This window comes from Mercenaria mercenaria, chromosome 15, assembly GCF_021730395.1.
Source record: "Mercenaria mercenaria strain notata chromosome 15, MADL_Memer_1, whole genome shotgun sequence".
Classification (NCBI taxonomy): Eukaryota; Metazoa; Mollusca; class Bivalvia; order Venerida; family Veneridae; genus Mercenaria; species Mercenaria mercenaria.
The window spans coordinates 72,573,991-72,600,709 of NC_069375.1; the positions used below are offsets into that span (position 1 = coordinate 72,573,991).

Here is a 26,719-nt window from a genome sequence, read left to right on the forward strand (position 1 = left end):
ACAGGTTGAAACGTTGTTTTGTAAACTCATCGAAAAGCAAAGGAATTAACACACTTGTAAGACAGCAGTTTGTTGTAGGATCATTTAATCTACCTGCAAGATAAAGAAATTAACAGGAAACGGGACTAAACATTCTAAAGCGGAAGTTTTAAGACATTTCTGACATCGTCAGATCTGATGATTTTTCGAAAGGATGGAACGTAACAGTTTTTTTTTTAAAAACCAGTTCATAACCTGTATAAATGAGCTTCTGTGTTTTGTGATTCCGTCAAAATACAGTTCATTTTTCATTTTATGGCTGGTATTAATCAACTATAATCAAAGCATGAAAACCAGGGAAATTTTCAGGATTCCAGTCTGCACTGTAAGTAGCTTTATTAATTTAAAAATTGTGTCAATCAATACAGCGAGGATGTAAAAGGTAGTCGGCAAGATAAAATCGTTACACTGCTTGTTGGTGACAGGATACGGGATATACGCTGTCTCAAAAATCGATATCAGGCTCGAGCTTCGCTCTCGCCTGATATGGATTTCCTCGACAACGTATATCCCGTATCCTGTCACCAACAAGCAGTGTAACTAATAATAACCCCGGTGTCCATATGGCCGTCTGTCCGTCCGTCTGTCTGTCTGTCTGTCTGTGTATTAGTCTGTCTGTCCTTCGGCAATTTCGTGTCCGTTCTGTAACTCTAATCCTTGAAGGATTTCGAACAAACTTGACAAAAATGTTCAACACATCAAGACGACGTGCAGAGCGCCTGTTTTGGATTTGTTCGCTATAAGATCAAAATCACGTTTAGGGGTCAAGGTCATATGGTTTTGTTTCGTGTCCGCTCAGAAACTCTTAAACTGTTTGGAGGATTTTGAAGAAACTTTGCACAAATGTTCACCGGATCAAGACGACGTGTAGTGCGCATGTTTTTGATGACTTAGCATAAATGTTCACCACACCAATACGATGTGCATAGCGCATGTTTCAGATGGTTCTCTTCAAGGTCAAGGTCACACTTAGGGTCACATGACTTTGTTTTGTTTGTATATTGCTTGTATTGCGGTGCTCTGGTTTTTATGTGGCATCTAGAGTGTTAAGATAATTTTCTATGCTTAAGGTTACAGATGTAGCTATTGATCGCATATGAACAAGTTTCAGACTATATCGATATTTTATGAACAATATAACTATTCAGCCTCTAGCATTTCTATTGTTTGAATTACTGACCTTTTTTTATCCAATTTCAAAGTGAACCTACATTTGACCTGGTTTCAAAAGATGAAGTAGAAAATAATTTCTCTGTCAACAGTGCTTTTTTTCTCCATGATATATAACCTCGTGACCCAGGTTTTGAATCCAGATAATCCAGTTTCAAGCTAAATTTTATAACGTCAAACATTCTAATCAGGTGTCATTAAGATTGAAAACTATATCATGACCTGTAGTGCGTTAACAATGTCTTTAATTTTACCTTGAGACATTAATGTTTGACCCTAGATAATCCAGTTTTATACTTGATGTAGATTTTATAAAGAGGCAAATATTCTGCCCCGGTCTATCAAAGATCGTAAAGAAAAGACAATAGTTGAAACAAGGCGGTCGTTAAAACCGATGGATCTCTCCTAATTTACTGTAGCTTGAAGCGCTTTTCAATGGTGGGTACGTAAGCAGAAATGTGGTCATCAAGAGTTGTGGTACTCCTCTCATCGGCCTCTTTGGATATGTAAGTATAAAGTTTTCAAAACAGAGAGATGATTAGAAAAAAACTTTTACCACCTAGATTTATAGTTCCTAGTCACTACACTCCTTTTCACTGACTTCTATCAGTGCTTATTATATGAGTTATGTCCCAGACAAGGTTTGCAAAAATGGGAGATAATTCAAAAAATGGGACCACCTAGAGTTATGGTTCCTTGTCACTCCGTTTCTTATAAATGAGCTCTACCATTGTATTACGTAACAACTTGGTACGTTCAATACTTTTTAGATATGCTCTGGACAAGAGGTGTGACGGAAGGGCGGACGGAAGAGCCAGGCGGCGACTATATGCTCACCAACTTAGGATAGCACAAAAAATGGAGTCAAGAACATTTGCAAAGTTGTTTTTTATCTAACCTAGTTTTATAGTGTTTAAGCCAAGATGACCTGATTTCAAACTTTGTTGAAGCCACACCATTCTGACTTAGTTTTACTGCGATTGAGCTAAAACCTCTACAGTGTTTACAGTAATAATTTGTACGGCGAATGGCGACGGACACAGTGCAACTAAAGCACTTAGATGAGATAAAAAGTCGGATGCGCAACTGCTTATGTTAAATAGAATTTCTATACAATGTCATAACCTTTACAATCGTTCAATACCTTTCGCGATATGTGTAACACAACTCTCTGATGGTCAGAAAAAAACAGAAAAACAAGCAAATCCAAATTTATATCACCTACCACATGTTTTTCCTACCTCGCATTAAATAATCAAGATAAGTTGAGATGACCCCCTAGGAAAATCAATCGTCATAGGTGTTCACACTCCACTTCGTCTTAATTCGCAAATGTCTAATAGCGGCGCGATCAAAAATAAAATCAACAATAGACAGGCAAATATGTGATGGATATCGATAAGGATGTACAGAGTCATAATGCTCCTTGATAACAAGTTAGGATCGAATAAAATAGAGCTCAAAGAGTGATTTGCACGTGAATAAGTTCATTGTTTGACGCTTATAAGCGAATTATTGTGTAACTTGGACTGAGCCCTCGTGATATAGTTGTTTTTTATTCTAAACTCCAGATATTATTATTATTCAGTTTGGGATACATCATTTCTGAAATAACAATCCTGTACAGTAATTTTTAGTTTACCTCTTTGTTTACAAAAGCAGGAAATGGAGATGTTTTTTTCTCGGAAAAATGTCTTATCCAGTAATTGCAAAATATCATTATTATAATAAAATTACTACGAGATCTAAATGACCGCTCCATTTTCATTTTCACGCGAAAATATTTACTATATTAAATTGTTATTACAAAAAGCACTTCTTATATTGTGATTACGAGATATTCTATCATTACAAGAAAATTATCCGTATACCCGTGTCACGTAACTACGAGATCTCTACATAACGATTTTATATCTCGTTTAAACGAGAAAATATTTCATTAGTACAATGAATTATATTGTTAAAACAATAAATTATACTGTCATGATAAAAAATATTTCCAAATAACACTGAAACGTGTAGGAAATTTGACTTCATATTTTTTTCTTTAGAATTGTGCATTAACATATTTCTTGGTATAACATCAATACATGTCCTTTATGGCAAAATATAACGATTCAAAACAGACACTACATAAGAATTATGAGGTTGCAACATTTGAAAAAAATGTTGTTTTATTTTTTTATTTTTTTTTTTTTTGTCTTTTTAGATTACATTGCCCTTTTTCACCTGAAAATGCAATACCAGGCGTATCTATCGCAGTTTAGAAGTATACAAAGGGGACTACTTTCTAACAGTTGAAAATTTAAATTGACTTTCTATAATTACTTTTGACATGTTCTTTTATTTTGATTCTTCTGGTAGTTTGGAGTCAATTTGACTCAAATTCATATGTTCCCCTTCATATTTTATTGCAGTTTCAAATACTGTAAAATGTTTCAGAATAATGAAACTTTTGAATTTCATAGCCAAATTCACAAGAATGTTTCTAAGCTTGTACATAATTATCCTGTACCTGTTCATTCTTAAAGTAACCATTATTTTAAGAATTGACAGTTACAGGTAAATAATGGACAGGTCTAGTAAACTATTTGTGTGTATAGAGCGGTATTGGTACAATAACCTATATAACGGACAAAACTAACGAAACAACCGTGTTTTAAGGCAAAACATACAGGTCTTGATTTCCTTCTTTGGAAATCGAATAAAAAAACAAGGAAGAATATCCAACAGGGAAAGCCAAGTTCAAAACACGCAGCCTCCCCAAAGACACACACGAACAACCCTCGCATACAACACAGACAATGTAGCCGCCATGTAAGAAATAGTGTTAAAACACGGTTTTGCTATAAATCTTTTCATAAATGAAGTATTTAATTTATTAGCAAAAGAATGTCAAATAAAAAATTATCTTTTATAGATATAGACTAACTACTGAGTTAAGTGGAAAGAAAATGGCAACTGCTGATGCAAAAACACGGATTCGCCTTTTCCGTCTACAAACGCTTATTATAGATGGCGGACTTCTAGTATTAAGAAATATACTAGATCAGAATCTCCACATTCAGAACATCTCTCTAACTGCATGCTTAAATACAGAAAGGCCGACAATTAGACGACTGCAGGGACAAAAAACAATTACACAAGTCCAATATGATCTACTGTATCCGCCGGCAGGTGGACAACTTCCATCGACAGCAGACTTTGACATCACGCTTATAATATGCCTTCTGAGAAATCTGAAAACTTGTGGACTGAACACAAAATTTAAATGGAATGTCACACCACAGGCAACAGACACCAGTACTGAAGCAGATGTGTTAAGACTGAAACATTTTAGAAATGAGGTGAAAACACATTGATATAATATTTCTTTTTCTATACTAGTATCAATGATGTAATTATCATTTAGACATGGCCAGCTTTAATATCATCAACTTAAACGCAGTGAGTATAATCTTATTAAAGTATGGCAAATAACGAACAATTATTCATAAAATGCTATTTGACTTTTCACACGAAAGTTGCACATCAATAAAGCTCAACAAGTTTCTATAAACATTTCTTTGTTAAGATAAACATAATTATTCTCTCCACTAGTGTAATTTGTGCAATTTTAATTTTCAGATTGCTCATATATCGAAAACAACAGGAATCGATGTGAATACATTCTTTTCAAAATGGACTGAAATTGAACAGGTGAGATACTGTATTGCGTAAAACATTCTGATATTTATTTTAACATTGTAATGGTTAATCGCTCTGCTTGCTTATTTTGTTAATGAATGTATAGGTGGACGGTGGTGTGATTTTTTTTTTTGAAGCTTATACTTCATACCAGATACAGGCTGTCTATTCTAATCAAGCTAATGATCCAAACCATGGTTTAAGTGTATTTGATTGAACCCATAATCGTTGACTGTCCTTAAAAATGATATCATTAGGAAATCCAATATTCGCTTACACCATGTTATGATTAACCCCATGCTCGCTTATCACTCTGTCAAAGTGATGACTGGCACATATGCGTCCTGACTACTGTTGAAAAATAAAGATTTATACCCATCCTTGCTGACTACTTTTATCAATGTAATGACTTGTACATGTTATCCCTGACAATTTTTATCAATGTGACGACGGATACCTTTGTCTGCTGACTATCATAAATATAATGTTAAAACTCATACTCACTGTCCGCTCCTATCAACGTTTTGACAAATATCCATGAGTCTCAGAGGAATGTTGAATACCTATGCTCCTTGACTCCCCTTATCAATGTTGTGACTAATACCTATGCTTGTTGACAAAAGTTATGAATGGAATGTCTATTATTTGTTTTCTCTTACTACCCTTATCAGTGTAATAAATAATACCCATTTCTCTGACTACTCCTATCAATGAAATGACTAATATCTACGCTCGCTGACTGTTATTATCAATGTATTAATTGATGCCATTTTTGACTACTCCTCTTAATGTAATGCCTAATATCTATGCTCGCTGACTGTATTTATTAATATATTAATTGATGGCCATTTGTCTGACTACTCCTAACAATGTAATGCCTAATATGTACGCTCGCTGACTGTTATTATCAATGTATTAATTGATGGCAATTTTTCTGATTACTCCTATCAATGCTATGCCTAATATCTATGCTCGCTGACTGTTATTATCAATGTATTAATTGATGGCCAATTTCTGACTACTCCTATCAATGTAACGCCTAATATCTTTGCTCGCTGACTGTTATTATAAATGTATTAATTGATGGCCATTTTTCTAACTACTCCTATCAATGTAACGCCTAATATCTATGCTCGCTGACTGTTATTATAAATGTATTAATTGATGGTCATTTCTCTGACTACTCCTATCAATGAAATGCCTAATATCTATGTTCGGTTACTGTTATTATCAATGTATTAATTGATGCCATTTTCCTGACTACTCCTATTCATGTAATGCCTAATATCTATGCTCGCTGACTGTTATTATCAATGTATTAATTGATGTCCATCTTTCTGACTACTCCTATCAATGTAATACCTACTATGTATGCTCGCTCACTGTTATTATCAATGTATTAATTGATGTCCATCTTTCTGACTACTCCTATCAATGTAATGCCTACTATGTATGCTCGCTGACTGTTATTATAAATATATTAATTGATGGCCATTTTTTTCTGACTACTCCTATCAATGTAATGCCTAATTCTTATGCTCTCTGAGAGTTATTATAAATGTATTAATTGATGCCCATTTGTCTGACTACTCCTATCAATGTAATGCCTAATATCTATGCTGGCTGACTGTTATTATCAATGTATTAATTGATGCCCATTTATCCGACTACTTCTATCAATGTAATGCCTAATATCTATGCTCGCTGACTGTTATTATCAATGTATTAATTGATGCCCATTTCTCTGACTTCTCTTATCAATGTGATGATAATGCTCTTTTCAATTCATTAATTAATAATAATGCTCTCTGACTACTGTTACAGTTCTAATTGATGTACTGATTTATACCCTTGCTTTTTACTATGATGAAATGTCTAATATTTTTTTCTCTCTTACTATTAACTTAAGTTAAGCCGAGCCGGCTTTGTTGTTGCATTGGTACGTATTATGCTTCCGAAGGGTCTTTTTCCGTATTTATACTCGTTCCTGGTAAGGTCAGTATATCTAACAAGGTCTTATATAAGTAACTTGTACAGTCAATACATTTTTACTTTAAACATGTAAGTAGGGAATCGTAATGAAATTAAGTGACTCTGAAAAATGAAAAAAAAATGAATGAAATAGTCTGGTCTGCATTAGTTAGCTAAATAGATGAAAGCATTTGTTATACAATGTAAACAATAATATCTCTATTTGCAGGTACTTTTGAGATTGAACTCTTCAGCTCCTAATCCGGATCGAAACCTTCAGCAGACAATTGATGATTTTAAAAGCAGTTCTCTGGATCCAGAAGCAGAGGAACGAATAGAGGAGACAATAAAGAGGTGGCAGGAAATGGAAAAAGGTTTGGAAGCTGATGTCCAATTGGTGAAGGCAGGATTAAAAGAGGTTAAACAGCTCGCCTCTGAAAACACACGGCATATAAAGGAAAACACACGGCATATTAAGGAAAACACAATGCATATAAAGGAAAACACACGGCATATAAAGGACACACAAAGCAGGGTCGCTCATCTTGAAAGTCATTTAACAAAATATAAGGACGATGACCCGAGACAGAAACATGCAGGTAAAAATTGTTATAACATCTCCTGAAAAACAAAATATTTGTGATTGTTAATTTTATCTTATGATAGTTCTAGGTCACCTGAGCAAAAGGCTCAACTTGAGTTTTTGTCTCAATGTCCGTCCTCCGTCGTCCGCCGTGTGTCGTGTGTCTGTAAACTAAAAATGTCTTCTTGAAAACAACTGGGCAATATTTTACCAAACCTCACAGGATTAATCGTTGGGCGATTCCCTTTCATAATTGTCAAAGAACTGAATTCCATGTAGAACTCTGGTTGTCATGGCAACCGAAATGAAACTCTTTAATAATATTCTTGTCCAAAACCACATGACCTAGGGCTTTAATATATGGAATGTAGCATCATCTAGCTTTTCTCTAGCAAGATTGTTTAAATTGTCCCCCAGGGTCAAATATGGCCCCGCCCTAGGGTCATTTGGTTCATATAAACTTATATATGCAAAAAATTGAAATCTTTTGGTACAAAAGCTGGGGCTTTGATATTTGGTATGTAGCACCATCTAGTGGTCGTCTTTAAAGATTGTTCAAATTATTCCCCTGGTGTCAAATATGGCCCCACCCGAAGGTTCATAATTTTACATAAACTTATATAGGAGAAAATACTTGAAAAATGTTCTTGTCTAAAACCACAAGACCTAGGCCTCTGATAAATGGTTTTTGCATTGCCTTATAGTTTTCGACCAAAATAATCAAATTATACCACTGGGATGAAAAGCTGCCCAATCCTGGGGTCCAAAGTTTTGATATTTAGTATATAGCAGTTCCGTTTATATGTCAGTTTGACATTTGAAACATGTAGCTCATATTACTCAGGTGAGCGATCCAGGGTCATCATGACCCTCTATTTCATTCCCTTTTTAATGTTGCTCAAAAGACAGACATATTTTGCGCATGTTAATGCTAACACCTCTTAGAATAACTCTCACGATTCACAATAATACTGAAAAAGCTAAAACCTAAACTGTCCAGGAATGTGACCACCATTTGTAGATTTTGCTGTTTACTCCGTTACAGATGTTGACCACAGGTCAGAGGCAGAGCAAGATTATAAAGAACGGAAAAAACGTAAGTTACAATGTTGACTGTATTTATTTTTCTTATGATATCTAATACAAGTTTATACTGTATAGCATGTGTAGATTTATATATATGAGGACATACAGAATTGCTTGATTAGACAATATTCACCAGTGTTTAATCTATCATTAAACCGCTTTACTAAATTTACTCTGCAACATTTATGCTAGAACACACTTTGAAGAGAAATCAGTCTAAAGGATATGACTAATCATCCATAAACACTACACGCATGTAATTCCCCTACCCGAATCGGTTATCTTGGCATAAAGCTTTTACACTGGAAAAAGTATCTAACGCAGAAGTAGGACCCTTGAACAATTTATCTGATACAGCCCTACTGTGGTAGTAGGCATTACCTTGTCCGCAATAGGTTCCAAATACAACCTTTACTTTGCAATCTGCTACGACAGAATGTGTAATCCGTCAACGTGTTGTTCTTTCTGGCACTTTATTTTCTTGGATGTCTGTGGGAAAAAAAGGATCCATCTTGGGTCCTCTTCTGCTGAATAATACAGGTGATAACGTCTTTGAAAACTATGTTATGATTGCAAAATTGATATATTTAGTGAATATAATGTTTATTCTAGCAGATAAAAGCACTTTTATGGAAAAGGATGGAATTCATTACGCTTAAGACAACAAGAAAATATCCGTAAATTAAAAACAAATTAAGAAAACGACTGAATAACGATATTAAGTGAGCAAATGTCTATATAATGGCACAGTATGTTGGATTTAAAATGGAAATAGTCTGATAATATATTACTATAATAGTCGATTAGCATAATTATATGTATCTATATACCCTAGCTATCTGTATGAGTGTGTCAGATCAGCTTAATGTCCCGACACTGTGGTCAGAACCACTATCAATAGAAAAAATATCTGTTTCAATTTAAAGAATGTTTTTTCTAATGCATTTACAGCTTCTTGTAAACTATTTTGTTGTGCAGATTCTCCTACTGAAATTGATAAATCCAATCAATTAATACATACTTCTCAAAACTAAGTTAAAGACATATACGAAAGGAATCATCAGAAGATTTCTCTAATAATGCTTTTGTCCAGCATACTAGTGGTCTATGATATCATCGTCTATAGTATATTTACGTTTTACAGAAGAAAAATTATAATACTAAAAACTACACCTTGAGTCCTTTCAATGAACAGGATTTGGTCACTGATCACATCCCTTCATTTGTATTTTCAAGCAAAGCTCGCGTATATGATCAGCAATATTATTTTCAATTCCTTAATTGCATATACAATTAGATTATTCTCGTTTCATAGATAATTAAACCTCTAATACTTGTACCACTTCTAATTTATTAAATCGTATAACTTCATGTCGAACTGATATTTACCTCATGTGAAAAAAATATTGCGACAAAGTATATGCAGATTCTGAAAAAAAAACATTCCCGAAAAAAAATGAATCCAGCAATTACAGGGTGTGCTGTTCCGTCGTTTCATATGATGCCTTTACTCTTTATACCTACTTACCAAATGATCCAATGAATTACGAAGGAACTGCTTTAATTAAACGCCTTTTCTTGTGTATTTAATTTCAGTTAAGCCTTTTTCTGCTTGTAACATTGCTAAAAATATTTTCCATGTGAACATGTGAGACAGTTTGTCAAAGCATTTCATTAAACGATGTCCGGTAAGGGAATGCAGTTTTTCGAGAGATAATAAGTAATCCATGAGTACTACTTCTGTCTAGATTGTCGTATGATTTGGAAAACGTTAAATACAGTTATGTGTGGCTACCGTATGAAAAGTAATTCACGCATTCCTGATGAAGTTTTCAAATACAAACAATCAGTTGTTGCTCGAATAGTTGACGATTTTTATGCCAGGGAGGTGTAGTTATTACATAAACAATAAAACAATTCAAAAGCTACAATACTGCATCGCTTGGGATTGATATATCTCCAATATCTTAAATTGATTTACACTTTCAAGTCTGTTTACTGGATTTTTTAGATGGGGATGTTCCCCATACAATCTTCTGCAATATATCAGCATAGGTAGCTATCTGATACGGATACGTTGTTTGTCACAATCAGCTGTAGGTCATGTTGTTTGTCGGTTGTATGCGACGTTTAATAAATACACTTTCCTTAACTTTTATATAATCTTCATATATTTGCAAGAGCGACTTTCAAAAATTGAATGAACGTTATGAATATGTCCTTTTGCAGATATACAGCTATTATCAAGTGCAAAAATATTCAACTGAATTTCACGATTATAATTCAGACTTGTGTGGGTTATTTTTATTTTATTTAATAGAACTTAAAAACATTTCTATTATTAAGTGTATCAAAACAGTAGTTATTTATCAATTTCAATAAAAATTTTATTAAATGTTTTATTATATGCGGTTCTGACCCTCTTATTTGGAGATATGTTGCATATTCGGTGTTCATTTTTTTGTCAGCTGGATGCTACGCTTTCCTCTTTGATCGTGACCAACGAAAGAGGTTGGACCACGCCATGACTGGTGGTTCGTAAAGGCCATTAGGACTGAGCTGCTTTGATATATTTCAGCTTTCCTTATTTGTCGGATCCTTAATAATGTTCTGCTGGTATTCTGCTTTCTGTAACGCCATGGAGAACATGCGCAAATTGTTTGTTAAAAGCTTTAAGAAGATCCATTGAAAGTATAGAACGCAAATAATCAAGATAATAGAAGACTTGGTTAGATTAAGTGTGTTCCTGAGAGGTTTAAAAAGGTGAATAAATCTCATGTCCTTTAGCACCAGCTTAAGCAGAATTATAATATAATAATATTTAACGAACTTCATAATACTAAAGGACCAGAGGTTATTTACATATTTTATGTAGATATTTACTCGATCATTTTTGTGTTTCAATTAATAGCGTGCTCTCAGTTTCCCTTGCGTGAAAAAGACACACAGCAGTCGGGGGATTTTCTATAACATTGGAATATGGTGGAGATATAGAGTGTGAGCATTATTGCCAAACTACTGTTTAAGCACACCAGCATTGTTTTCCAACTGACAGTTCCAAGGCTTTGCCGCACTACGTTCCTTTATTTTACGTTTTAAGTTTTCTGTCTATTGGCTTTACTTAGTTCATGTATTTATCATGTTCTAGTTTTACGGTTCAAAGATGCGTTGCATTAACATGAATCAGAGTTTATCACAAATCGGATTTGTTGAGAAATATATTCAGTTTCAGAGAAAGAATGATGAAAGAAAGAAAATGAAATGATTATCCCCTGCCCCTGATGCCCCTCATCCTGTAATTAGCTAAACATAATTACGGAAAGCCAATAATAAACGTTTAAATGCAGGTTTGATAAATAATATTGTTTATAGATACTTTTGTTATCGCGGAGCTGAAGAAGAATTAAGTAAACCGCTTTCGGTGTTGATGTCAAGTTTGAATGCATATGATTAACCAGTAATTCTGAGTAATTAAGTCGACTATTATGAATCTAACTTTAAGAAAATATCTGTTACCGACATAGTCGTCTTGATCATACTTAAATCTTGTTTAAATATCAAAGCCTTGAGATGTCTGGTGGTTGCGGGTTTTGCTAGAATTATTTTCATTTTAAATGCCAATCTATAAATACATGTATAAGAAACAAATACTAATGTGCCTCATATCTAAGATAAACTCTGCCTGACCTTACACGAACAGCTGGAAGTCAGTGATGTAACCATGGGCTGGAATACCTAATCATTGACAGATCTTATATAATCTAAATGGCCAGTGTGAATGGATAGAGGATGAATAAGAACTATTTGATCATTGATAATTCATCCGCATTGTTCATGAATGGGACTACTTTGTGTAGCACATGAACAAATTCCTTTGGATGTGATTTGGAACCAAATAAAGATGCTACATGATTGTCAGAAATACACTTAACTTTGGTAGCGGGATAAACCCGCAACCAAAAATTGCAAACAATGCATGTAATATGCACATGTTCCAGTAATAACAGCATAGACAATTACTTGTACCGAAATTGATTTGTATTGCATTTTCGACAAAATGCTTTCCTTCTAGGTACTAATTAAAACCAGATATTAATAACGTATTTTGCCTTATTGTATGTTATATTTCTTGTAACGTTTGGAAGTAACTTTATTTCAGATTCAACGCCATAATATTAGTCGAAAATATTTAATTTCAAGAGCTAGAAGCGATATGAAAAAATGCATTGCAAATTAGGTGGATGGGGTACATAATAAACAATTAAAATAACTTAAATATACTTTCTACTGAGAAAGTGCAAATACTATATATTTGATATGTCCAATTGGCTTGTTTAATAACATCATATCCGATATTATAAGCAATGTTACTAATATTCTCAATCATTATTCAGCAGTATAATTTTCGTAAACGGTCGCCATATTGATCACGTCATTTCTGGATCCAGTCGCGATCGCCAGAAGAGATACATACATATTACTTTTGTCTTGAACCAAGGAATAATTTGGTATATGTGGCAATATTTCTCAACTACTTTCGAGCGGGATTACGAATGACCGTAGACTATCGACTACATCACGAGTAAGGCATGGAAGAGAGTCAATATTATGTGTAAACTAAAGTTCTCTCTTGATCGTAGATCACTCGAGGTCATATATACCTCTTTTATAAGGCCAGTTCTTGAATATGCTGATGTTGTCTGGAGTAATTGTACTCTATATGAAATGGACCAACTTGACAAAATTCAGAACGAATGCGCCCGCATCTCGACTGGAGCTACAAAACTTCTCTTTAGAAAACTTAAAGAACGAAACAAATGGGAATCCCTTGCAGAAAGAAGGTATAAGCATAAACTAATTCTCTTCTATAAAATGGTTAATAATCAGACACTAGACTACCTCTCTTCTCTTGTTCCCCACTCTAATGAGACTCGATATAACCTTAGAAACTCGGAAGATATCCGCGGGGTTCAAGCTCTTACCACACTTTATTTTAATAATTTTTACCTTCGGTAATTCGGGACTGGAATTTACTGCCTCTAAATGTTCGACAATCTGCATCACTTTCTTCATTTAAAAGATACCCGAACAAAGACAAAAACAAAGTCCCATCCTACTATTATGTAGGTACTAGAAGACTACAGGTCCTTCACACACGTCTTCGTACAAAATGTAGTTCTCTCAACTATCATCTGTTTCTGAAAAACGTATCCCCTACACCTTTGTGCAACTGTGGTGAAATGGAGACAAACTTTCACTTTTTCTTCGTCTGCAGGTTTTATAATGACATTCGTACAATTCTGCTTGGCAATCTTCAAAATTTTAATATTAACCTGGATACACTACTATTTGGGGACCCAGCTCTTTTAGATCAAGATAATTCTCTCATTTTTACATTAGTATAATCTTATATATCAAGCAGCAAGAGATTTCTCAACTGATTCAAACATATCCAACTCACCGGAAATGAGACATTGCTTTTCCCTTCCTCTTTTCTTCCTTTCTTTCCATTTTCCAGTCACTTTCATACATTTTGCAAATAATTTCTTTCGTTAGAGTTTTGGTCCATTTCTTTTTATTTCAACCAGATATTCCATATTTCGTTAATCTTAAAGCTCAGGGCAGTAGAAATAACAAAGTACAAATATACTAGACATAGGAGAAGAACTCTATAAGACATTGTCTTTCGTTCTAATCCTGTCCATACAGATGTAATATATGCTTTTGTAACTGTATGTACATATATATATGGAATAAATATGTTTAAACTAGTAAGATACAAATGTAATGAATATTAATTATCGTTTTGGTTTGCAGAACGAACAGTAAAACACGCAAGCAAATCACAGTACAAATAGCCATTGTTACGCACGCATTGTTCCTGCGTCAATACTGCCAATTTCAGAATAGCTCGCCGTTTCAGTGTTTGCATCATACACTTGTAGTCACTGACTGATATCGAGTGGCTAATTATGTAACCGTCATTTACATAAACTCCGCCCAAGTCGCGAGTCAAGTTATGTGGGTTTTGCTCATTAATTTGTCTTAACAACACATAAATTGTCAGTCATACAATGTATTTATGGTTTTAAAACTTGATGATATTACAGTTTACGTCGTATCTCAGAATCAGTTTCAAATCAAACATTTTTACAATCTGTGACTGATTACAATTATGTAAAACTGTCCCGAATAGTGTCGCATTATCTAAAAGTACTTAATTTTTCTGTCACCGATGATAACAATCATTAATCCATTATAGCCTCACTACAAAATGCAAATTAAGTCAGCGCATAAAGTTTATACATGTAAAATTACACATGTGTTTTTATCACTTGGTCAGAAATCTTAAGTTTACAATAGTAAATCATAGCCCGATTGGCATCACTTTTCATGTCAAAAAAGTAAAATATTTAATTTAAGCATAAACTCCCTGTTTAAATACGTTACTCAAGCTATAAAGGTAATAAACGGTTCTGTGAGTTTGAGATTCTACCAAATATTGGCTTGAATTAACTGAAATATAGCCGTGGTACATGGGAAGAACTTCTGCAAGAAACGTCCAAATATCTCAGATAAAGAGATATTATTATTATTATTATTATTATACCAGATTTATATAGCGCCCTTTTCATGATCAATTTCACGTTCAAAGGCGCTTTACATAGTTCAAATGCAGCCACACAGGGCGCATAATTCATCTTCTACTAGTACAGACACAGAGCGATCTGACCAGAGGGACAGAGTGAGATAAAGCCCCCACGACAGAGAGATCAGAAATCAGATACAGGTTGTCAGGCTAACTTAGCCTAGCTCGTTTCGAATAGACAGCCTGGTTCTTTAACGTGCCCAGTGTATAGCACTGATATACGCAAGGATTGCCTGGGTTCCTGACCAGTACACCTCTAGTTATGAGGTATCATATCTAGATATGATCGGTAGCAAGGCTCGAACCCATGCCCTCCCCACCCACCCAATTGACCAAATCAGAGGTTACAGTGATTTCAAGTTCGCGACTAACCACTTGACTACAGGGATAGTCACATGATGGATGGATACTACAATTCCTAGTTTAGAAATCACACGGGCACATTATTGCAATAAAGCAGAAGTCAGCATTGACTTAGGGCGACGAGTTAGACTAACAGCTTATTTTTACATCTATTTTTTCCGTTTGACTAAAATGTTCATGACATCACATACTACTTGGTTTCTGTATGCAGTAATAATTTGACGGATTTCTATGAAAAATGTATAATTTTTGATATGGAAGACTTTTCCAACGAAATTTCAATCGATGACAATCCTTTGTTTTATGAATTAGCACGCGATTTCTTAGTTTAACTAAGATCATTTCCAATCTGATGGTGATAGTTTCGATTCAATATTTGATAAAAAAATCAAAATGTTTGGTACGTAGAACAAATCATTAAATATGATTCGATCGGGTTAATATATGCATGAACACTAAAAAATGTAGTTTAGTCCTAAAGTATAAGCGCCTCGCCCGCAAATTTATCGTTTTAGTCTTTTAATCAATGCGAAAGTACCAATCTGTCAACAGAAGATATGGAAAAAAGGATGTCACATACGCAGAAAAAACGAAATAGCGCTGTTGCGCATGTAATATGAAATTATGGATCATATCACATGCGCAGAAATTGAAATAAACGATTAGCGCATTAGATATGAAATCACCGGAGAATATGATATTTCACTCAAGTAAAACTAATGAGAAATTTGTACTGGACATTAATGAGAGGTAAAATTAATGTATTTATCCCCAGTTTAGTAAATCATTCAGTTGTATTCCGTTTAGTATCTTGCACAAGATTATCGTGCGTTAAGTTTTATATATTCCAGTTATTGGTTTTCTATAAATTTCGAAGTCTTCATATTGTGAAAATGTTACGCACATACTTGACACAAACTTGGGTAATATCATTCAAATAGACCTCGAGTAGACCTTGCGGGAGTGTGAGTGGAGTCCGATGGTCATATTCATAAATCCCACTCAATCTTAACTTTCGGAAGGACAGCTCGAGTAATGGTTTTATTGTACACAATGGATTTAAAGGATTATAACGGTTTATATGACAATAACATCAAAGATATGCAAAAGTGCTAATTACTTTTGTAGTTGGAACTTGTCATCTTATTGCTCGACTGTATGTTTATCCGTCCGTTCGTTCGTGTATTTGTTTTATAATACGTCCTCCCGTCCGACCATCAGCCAATCTAATAGTCTGCCTTAGTAGAATTTAATTAATACTTAGAAATATAGCGCTGAAATTGAAATTTATAAACAACTGAATTATTAACTCTGCCATTAATTGTTGTTGTATGCCAGTCCGCGTATTTTTTAAAGGGCTATTACTAAAACATAATTGAGCCGCACCATGAGAAAACCAAAATAGTGCGTTTGCGACCAGCATGAATCCAGATCAACCTGCGCATCGGTGCACTCTGCTCATGATTCTTACTGTTCGCTAATAGTTTCTCTAATTGCAATTGGCGTTGAAAGCGAACAGCATGGATCCTGACCAGACTACAGACGCACTATGCTGGTCTTCACATGTCGCGGCTCATATTTTTTGTATAAGTAAATGTTTCCGTTGTCATTTAAACAATGAGATTTAATAATGATAGGTTCTTTATGACATTTAATTTTACGGATTGTATATATTTCAATATAAATTAACGGATATCTAAGCTTGTGAAATGTAAATATTTATTACTACGTCGTGTGTTTCTGGGGGTGACTGATGAGCCCCGTTAGGCTTGGTTTCGTAATTGTATATTCAAACAGTCTTTTGATTTGCTGGGCCTTTTTTTACGTTTTCATCGTTCTCAACAACATATATTAAAAAAGAACATAATATATTTTTTCCAAAATACCTTGCACAAATACGAACTTCGTATGCGATCGCATTCGTAACAGGTAAAATGTGTTACGAATGTGTTTGTCCAACATGGGGGTTGACATGAGAAGCACATATGTATCATGTTGAGTTTTATACTGCAAATGTTCAATGAGTTGGTTGTCATCGCAACATCATTAAATGACTGCCATAAGCATATCACAAGTTAGCGTCGTCGTCGTCGAGGTCAATGACATCATAAAATTATTTGAGCCGCATCATTAGAAAATGGGCCTTCGGGAGTCTTCGAGGCTTTGCAACCAGTATGGGCCCAGATCAGCCTGCGCATCCGCGCAGTCTGATCATGGCCCACACCGTTCGCTGTTATTTCAAAGAAGGCTTATTCTACCTGAATATGAAATTTTCTGACCCTGATTCAGATGCATAAATGCACAGGTCAGCCTAAATATAGACTTTTCGGAAATTCACGAAAATGTCCGAATGCCAATTTTTCCGTGACGTGGCTCATTTTTTATAATCATTTCTGCATCCACAGCCACTACCACTTTAATATGATTACAACTTCAGCTACTTCTACTGTTACCTCGACTTGCTGAAATGTAGACCCACATGCCCAGATCACTGGTTCGAACCCGGTGGCGACATACATTTGTAGCTGTCTTTCGTCATCCAGAGCTGTTTCAAGTTGGTTGACAAACAGGAAGCTGCTATGTCACGGGACAAATTATATACAATTTGTCATGGACGGAGTCGTTAGCCTTAAGTCTAGGAGGGCCCGACCTTGTGCTGCGAACTAATGTCTATGGGATTTTAAGAAAATACACCTTATTTTCTAATTACCCTCACCCCACTGAGTCCGTCTGTGAGGTACATGTAATAGGTCTTCTTTTATTATAATCCCGCCGGGAAATAGTGGAGGCTGTGCGTTCGTGCAGTTATATATATAAGTTCATGTCCTTGGTATAACTTGCCCATTCAAAGTCAGATTTTCATATTATTTGGTACAAATGATCAGCATGGACAGAAGGTGTGTTGAGATCATGATCCTTGTTGCTACATGTATATATCCAAGATCAAGTTTACAGCTTTGAACTTAGATTTGTTTTGTTATTTTGTTGTAATATATATGTTTGTGCCCGGATCATAACTCGCTTTAGTCAGATTTCCAAATACTTTGGTACAAATAACCACCATTTATTGACAATCTGTAGTGATCATATTACACCTATTACTGCAAACGTCTCAAATTTTGGGACCCTGTAGAATGGTTTTGATGAATATTATCTTTGTTTGTTGGATTCAGAGCGCCTGTTTTCAACAGTATTTAGGTAATACAGTTTCGGGCAGTTAATCTTACCATTGATCCTAGAACAGACCAGTCCAAGATGATGATGATGATGATTATTATGATGATGCTGATAATGCTAATAAAAATGTCAGTAATATTAAAATCAGTATAACAGTATCTTTATATTAGTAACCGACAACGTCCCAGCTTGAAACAGCACTGAGTGGCGAAAAAAGCAACAGATACGAGTAGTTTTCACCCGGTCTCGATCGTGTGTCCCTCGACACTCTAGTCGATGGTAAGTGCTTCCCATTAATTTCAACTGAAATTATACCCTGGCTCATATACGAGTTTACACTCATATGTTCGTTTACAGGTTTGGTAAAACGCACCTATACACGTAAGGTATTAACTGGGTGGAAATTCCGGCCCTGACTAGGAATTCAACCCGCTCCGCCGGTTTCGTAATCTGCAAAACTGTCCACTGCACCAGCTTCACCGATGGAGTTACTCGTGCCGTTCCTATAGAGATTCAAAATAAGAGTATTTCCATACGAATGCAGACACCAGGCCTGGCAAGAAAACTCTCATAGTAAATATAATCCAATAAAGTTCACGTCACGGTTTTAAGTTGGACATATTTCATTTGTCGTCAGTTTAAGTTTTTTTTATATTTAAAGTAATGCGAATTGACAAAGATAAACAAAACGAAAACGAAACACCTATCTTGCAGCGAACCCGCGGACACCGACGACATCAGGATCAGAACAAAAGCCATTAGCAGTCCTCGAATAGTCAAGCTAGTCACTATTTTTAAGTATACGTAGATGTATATATACCCAGTGTTCAGCTTTAACAAGACTTTCTATGCTAGTTGAGACTGCCTTGATCTTGATTTTCGAGTGCACTTTATTTGTTGTTGAAGCGATACAACCAGCGAATTGCCGATTATAAAAGTTGAACAGGAATTGCATGTGGTGTATTCCCCTTTAATCATACATATTCATATACATGTATTCATGCATTTAATAAAAATGAAATCTTACAAAACAAAACCTATATGGGAAATTTATAAGTGACATGTACATGAGGTACTATGAACTGGCCAGTCATGATAACCGTTTGGTATTCTTGCCAAGTTTAATTGCCAGATAACCAACCAGTACCAAGATATTAACCTAACCGGAAAATCCCTCTATCAACAAGAGGGTCGTCATGGCCCACTATCGCTCACATGAGTAATACTACACTATACATGTTATTAAATCTGCGATTTTGCCATTTTAGGGGTCATAATTCTTAAGACAAATAGCGTGATATGGCTACTCTTCGAGGAAAAAAGATATATAATTTCTACGATATATAATTTCTAGGCAAGCTTGGTCATAATCAAATCATAAATGTGATCTCTGTCATGTTCACAATGCTAAAATCAGCAAATTTTGTCATTTAAGGGGCCATAACTCCAGCAAAAATGTTGCTATATAGCTGGTTTTGGTAATGAACCGAGATGTTATAGATATATAACTTCTCTACAAGTTTGGTCAAAATGAAATAATAAATATGGCCTCTATTGTGTTCAAGGAAGTGAGATCCTATATAAGTTTAATGAAAATCAAATAATAAATGTAGTCTCCACTGTGTTCACAAGAGCATTTTTTACCAAATCAGGGGCCGTTACTCGAAGTCAAATAAATGGTGCAATACGGTTGTCTTTGAAAGGAACTGAGATCTTATAGATATACAAGTTGTATGTACAGTCGAATACCGTTACCTCGATATTCAAGGGACTGTAAAAATTGCATCGACGTATCCGAAGTTCGACGTAACGATATCGACGATATCGACGATATCTGGGACTACTTTGTACTTTTGTCGGACGTCTATATTGTCATTATATCCAATGCTTTTTCCAGAGGGTTTAAAGGGGGAAAGAAATAATATAAAACGTAAATACGATTTTAATCTTATTGACAAATAAAGCATCTTAATTTATTTAAATACATACATACAACTTTTTAATTTTTCAAATATACATTTAAATATTAACATTTTTATTCCTTCCCTAAACAAGTCCGAATGCAGCGATAATGTTCCTAGTTGAGTAGTCATTTTGACAGTGCTTCGATAACGAAAATTTGCCTGTTAAGTATGCATACCGTTACTCAATCCTAAATGGCAGAGTTTTACTCCGTCAAACAGAAAATATTTCATCCAAATTAGTTGTTCTATTGGAAAACAGCTTTCCTGCTTTTATACAAAGCGTTATAAAAATAAATTTTATTTTATACTTCTTTGTTTTATAAGACTAATTATTGGGAGTTAAATAACTTCCTGACATTAAAATTGGATTAAAGATTAAATAACAAACAAAACAAACACAAACTAACTTGAATATGATTAATACATCGCTGGACAACAATAGGTTGATTTTCACACCGTACAAATAACATGGATATTTTTTGACAATCTGTGATATCGATAAAACCAGGTGTGAAAACAGCATAGGTAAGTTGACGGGACTGAAAAATCTCATCGAGCTAAACAAAATATCGAGCTAATCATATCGAGGTAATGATAAATAATTACATTAAGATAAATAGGGAAATATCGGGACCGACTCAAATACATCGTGCTAACCGGAGTATCGAGCTAACCGATATCGAGGTAACGATATTCAACTGTATATTGAGTCAAAATAACAAAACATGTGGTCTTAATCGGGTTCACAAGGCTAAAATCAGTAATTATTGCCATTCCAGGGGCCATAACTCCTAGACGACTAAGGTGAAATGGCTGGTTTTCGAAACGAACCGAGATATAGATCTATATTAAGTTCTGTGCAAGTTTCGTCAAAATCAAATGATAAATGTTGTCTCTGTCATATTCGCAAGAAAAATGTGAACTGACGGATCATCGCAATAGCTTACTTTGTCACTTCGTACAAGTGAGCTAAAACATGTTACAAATGTGTTTCAGATGTAAAAATGCACTTTTTTGTTCATTTTTCCGATTGAAAATGACATGTGACAAATGTGATCAGATGTCACATCAAAAATCGGCATCGATCACATTCGTCACATAAATTTTTACATATGTGCTTGATTTCTGTTACGTATGCGATCTCATTTGTAACACCTGTTACAAATGCGATCTGTGACGAATGTGGTCCTACAGACGTTCCGCTAAGATTAAAGGTTTTATGTCTGCAATTTAGACTTAACTTTGAAATGCGAACTTAGCGTTTTGTTCTCTGAATGCTATTTTTGCACAGATTGTGATAAAACTTTGCGTAACTACTTACTACACAGAAAAGTTTCATAAGAATATATTCCTATATTCCTAGAAGCACAGTATTGGCAAATATTTACTGTGCCTTATCTAAACTTTAAGATTGAAAGCAACTTCTTAAGGTCTTTTAGTAAATCCAGCCAGCCAAAACGTTGTTCGAATGTGTGGCACACGCTCATAAGTACCGATTAAGCTCGTTGACCTCTATTTGAATGGTTAGAAAAAATCTAGGAGGATATTTTTATGGAAGCATTTAAGTGACTGCAGACATGTTCAGAGTGCATGTGTTAACCCAATCCATGCTGGACACGATTGATTCTTCCTTTGCGACCAGTGTAGATCATGATCAGCTTGCACATCCATGCAGTCTGATCATGATCTGCACTGTTCGCTACTTAGTCGTTTTCTTTTTGGTAAGGACCCCTTTTAACAACTAATGGTACTATCCAAATTGGAAGATAGACGAGTTCATTATAGAAATTTAGCATGGTAATGTTTAAGACCTTTAGGTGTGAGTGGTCACATAAGTCACATACATGTAAATGATTAAAAAAGGGATTACAAAATATTCAAATGACTTGTAACATTCGATGTATGACTTAGTCACTTGAAAACCATACGAAAAAGATTTAATTCATTTTTTTTTCTATGTCTATAGAAAGATTCCATAGATTTTGACACTTTGCAGACAGCGCTATTTATAGAATACTGTTTATTTCAATAGACACTGACTGCAGCGTAAGTCAGTGTGTCGGTATAGTCCTAGATGAGAGAAAATATTGATAAAATATTAATTAAAACGGCATAAAAGAATCCAAAGGTATGTAGATTCCTTTCAGATTCGTCTAATTCTTCGTTTTATGTCAGTATTAGGAAATATTCAAGTTCTTGCTTTGGATAAAACGTGTAGATAAAATGTCGGCAGCTTTTAGATAACAACTGGAAGAACTGTTTTATTAACATGTTGTATTTTCTTGGTTATGCTTTTGGTTTACGCTGAATTATTTAGCTCGATTGTGATGAAAAGCTTCAAGCTTATTTGAACCACTCGCGAATCCGCAGCACTGGTGTCATATGAGAGCCAATGGTTGTGGCTCTAGCGGGACTTGAGTCCACGACCCCTGGTACAATGTACTGCGTTTTATGCCACATGTGCCGAAGATACGGGAGACTTATTTTCAATAACTGTTCGTCCGTCTGTCCGTCCGTCATATCTTTATTAGTACTTAACCTATACAGTTATGATCCAGTCAAAATGAAACAAAATGTAGTTGTTTTCTCTGGAGTTTAGCCTAATGGACTTTTAAGATTTGGAAATATTACAGCTACATATCAGCGTTGGGTAATCAAGACTCCCTATAGTCTTTGTACTTCTGAAATGAAACTTGGTATACATAATTGACAACAAGTGGATTAGCGCATATTATCGGGAAGTATGTCGGATTATGTTTTTTTTGTTGTTTTTTTTATTACGGCTCGTTTGAATTACAACATGCTATACTAGCATCACAACAATTTGTACTCGCCTACCCCCCCCCCCCCCCCCCCCCACCCCCGTACTCGCCCCCACCCCCCTGCAATCTCTATGCAACTGAAAGTAACTTGGTACCTCCCACCTCCTGCAGTCTCTATGCAACTGAATGTAGATATTTTTTCAGGAGTTAAAGTTTTATGAACTTTGAAATATTACAGTTGCATCAGAAACATTATGAACTCAGCTCCTACTGTTTCTATCAAATTGAAATGAAACTTGGATAACATCACATTTTGTGAAATAGATATGTGTGTTTATTTTATTTCATCTTGTATTTTGGAATATTAAATCTTTCAAGACTGTCCGATTATTTTTAAGTTAAGCCTACTTTTAATCTTTGTTTATTATTTTGTAATGCATGTACAGTCGGCGAACGATAATAAAAATGGCGCGAAAATGTTGGGCGAGTCTAAGACAGATAATTTATGTTGGTCAGATATCATGGTAAATTAGATAGGAATTCATGTGATACTTGTCAAATAGAAATCAAAATTTACTTGATTGGCGAAATAGCTCAGGTGGCTAAGCTGTCGATTTTCAAATTCAGTGCGAAATTAGCACAAGTTCGAAACTCGCAGAACGTTTATTTTCTAAGGAAAAGTTTAATGGAGCCCTGCTTTATGTTTGTTTTATTTCATTTTGATTCTCGGTTTGTCTTTTTTCTTTTTATCTTATTACGTTTATTTCTTTTTTATCTATTTTTTTCTATTTTGTTTTAACTTGTTTTAATATCTTTGAAATTTTAATCAGTAAAACTGATTTCATTTCCGGTTCGTCCGCTGTATCTGTTGCAGAGTCATCATTTGTGTCATTTTCAGAATAATGAAATCGCTCATCAGAAGCTTTTTTCAATGTTCGCCATTTCTAGCTATGGAATGGTATGTTAGTGTATAATGTTGGGGTAATGTACTTACATTCCATCGGTAAAAATTGGACGTTCACAATGAACCCGTGTATGCTGTATTACCGTATTATCTTTAAAGCCAGATGAAAACCGGTATTGTATCTATGCTGAAAAAAGGTAAAATGTATACTTCAGCCCAGTATCGAACTCCGGACCTAACGGCCTAACCCATTGCGCTAATACAGTACTTCGTTCGTCGAGTCTCAGTTTTGAGGTACTAATCCATATCGTCTATGGGTGATTTACCTAAACTGGTAAATAATAAGGCCAACTGAGTTTGTTTACAAATATCAAATTATCGTTCGATTACTGTACAGGGGCATGTGTCAAACACAGATGACATATACTTGTTGCATCATCTATAACCATTGCATTTTTGTTTTTTTATCCGTGTGCAGGGTGAATATTTGATGTAAATTTCACACCCCTTCACTTCAGATGTATGAGGAGAATTTTCCAATATCAGTATAGCATATTTACTGAATGGCTTGTAAGTCAATAGTTAAAACTATTCCCCGAGGTACATTCAGTAAGTGTTTTCTTACATGATGTTAGAAGTTAATTTTCAGTTTTATTTTTGAGTCGGCTAAACGATGAAATCGTTTTGACGAGTCCTTGCTATCCAGCGATTCTCTAAGTCTAAATGGACCAAATTACACAGTGAAGGGATGTAGTTCCATTAGATTTCTCAAACTTCAAACAGTTCACTGCATGAATGAAGTTAAGTTGTGTGAATTCCCTTTGCTATGACCAATATACGATGTAATCTGTCATATTTATGACTTGTAATTGTGCAATACTCGAATGTAACTCATTAAGGTATTAGGCCCCTAATAGTAATGTTTTAAAAATGGCATTTGCTTGGTATATTCTTACAGTTGACCGTGCTTCACACTGTGTTGCAAATTCTTAAAAACTTTTACCGTGCTGTTTTTTATAAATTTTGTGTTATTTATTTTATTTCCTCGAGCTCAAGTTGAGGCAAATTTCAAAGTGATGGCCTTTATCTAAAACGTTTGCAGAGAATTCATTATACCATTATTTTTTATGAAAGAAACATCAAACTATTGGTAAACAATTATAAAACTTAAAATAAAACTGTCAATATTTTTTTTCTATGGTGCCTCAAGTAAACGGATTTAATGAGACAGAATTCTAACTCCAACATTGAAAAATTAAGGTCAAATCATGCGGGTCTGTTTTGAACTTTGCTCACTTCATTCAAAAATAACCGTGGGGCAGAAGTAAAACCTACCTACATTTCCTCCACAATATGTTATCTAAAGAATGAAGGCAAAATAGAGAACTTTTACCGCATGTAACTCGGTATTTTTAAAGATGTCTAACTCTACCCCTTCTGTTTCAGAGGTAAATTTACTTTGAAAGGCAAGAAATCGCTTATCAAACGAATTTTTTTCCACTTTTGTACAATAAATGAATAACAAGTCTTGAAAGAGGTAAAAACTTACTAGAAAAAAGGAAAACAAAGAAAAAAAATTTTGGTCCCAGTGGGGCTTGAACCTACGCCCCCTGAGAATTGCAGTCAAAGTAGGTTTATGGTAGGAATTGAATACTCTTCAAAAAGGAGGTACTCTATTATGGGCCTAATACCTTAAGCATAAATGTGCATTTTATGAATTGCGCAGGCTTACAAAGCTTGCGTAACATCCAGCGAAAGACAAAAAATAGTTCCACAGGGCTCCAGATAAGATGCGTATTAGCGTAAATTACGTATAGAAATAATGCAAATACGCATGTCTAATAATTTCTAAGCGTATAAAAACGTATATAAAGTTACAGAAATGCACACAATGCTTTTTTAAAAACAAAATCTGAATCGTCTGGATGCGTTAGGTAACATAGCCGATCCCGATCAGCCTTAATTCTCCCACATTGAACGTATACACGCATCGTATGATTTCTATAAACTTTGCGTGGGTTTCTACACACACACATGAATTTTGCAGTCAGTAAACGGATAAATTATCGGAAGAAGAAGCTCTTACTGGTTTGTTTAGTTACTACAGATATTAAAAATGATTTTAATTCTTATTTTTCGAGAAATAAACAAATCGGCGAAACATTAAATTGTATTTTCTTGTAGTTTTTGAAATCGAAAGTAGATCGTCTATGTTTGGCTGCTTTCGCGAAACGAAACAACTTTTTTATGAAAAGATTTAAATAAGAGGTAATTTAACCGTAAACTTCAATGTCAGATACTGCCAATTGCTGCTAAATGTCTTCGTATCATCACAGTTTGTAAAATATATTGTTGAAAATGGAG

The 26,719-nt window shown here is 34.8% G+C and overlaps 1 protein-coding gene across 1 annotated transcript in view; it reads left to right on the plus strand.

Moving 5' to 3' along the window:
* Positions 1–26,719, plus strand: part of LOC123558371 (uncharacterized) — a 73,869-nt gene that overhangs the window by 20,760 nt on the left and 26,390 nt on the right. The window contains exons 3-6 of the mRNA XM_053525687.1: positions 4,130–4,556; positions 4,837–4,908; positions 7,097–7,466; positions 8,496–8,546. Coding sequence (XP_053381662.1) covers positions 4,164–4,556; positions 4,837–4,908; positions 7,097–7,466; positions 8,496–8,546 — 886 coding nt within the window. The 5' untranslated portion in view covers positions 4,130–4,163. The remainder of the gene's footprint in view (positions 1–4,129; positions 4,557–4,836; positions 4,909–7,096; positions 7,467–8,495; positions 8,547–26,719) is intronic.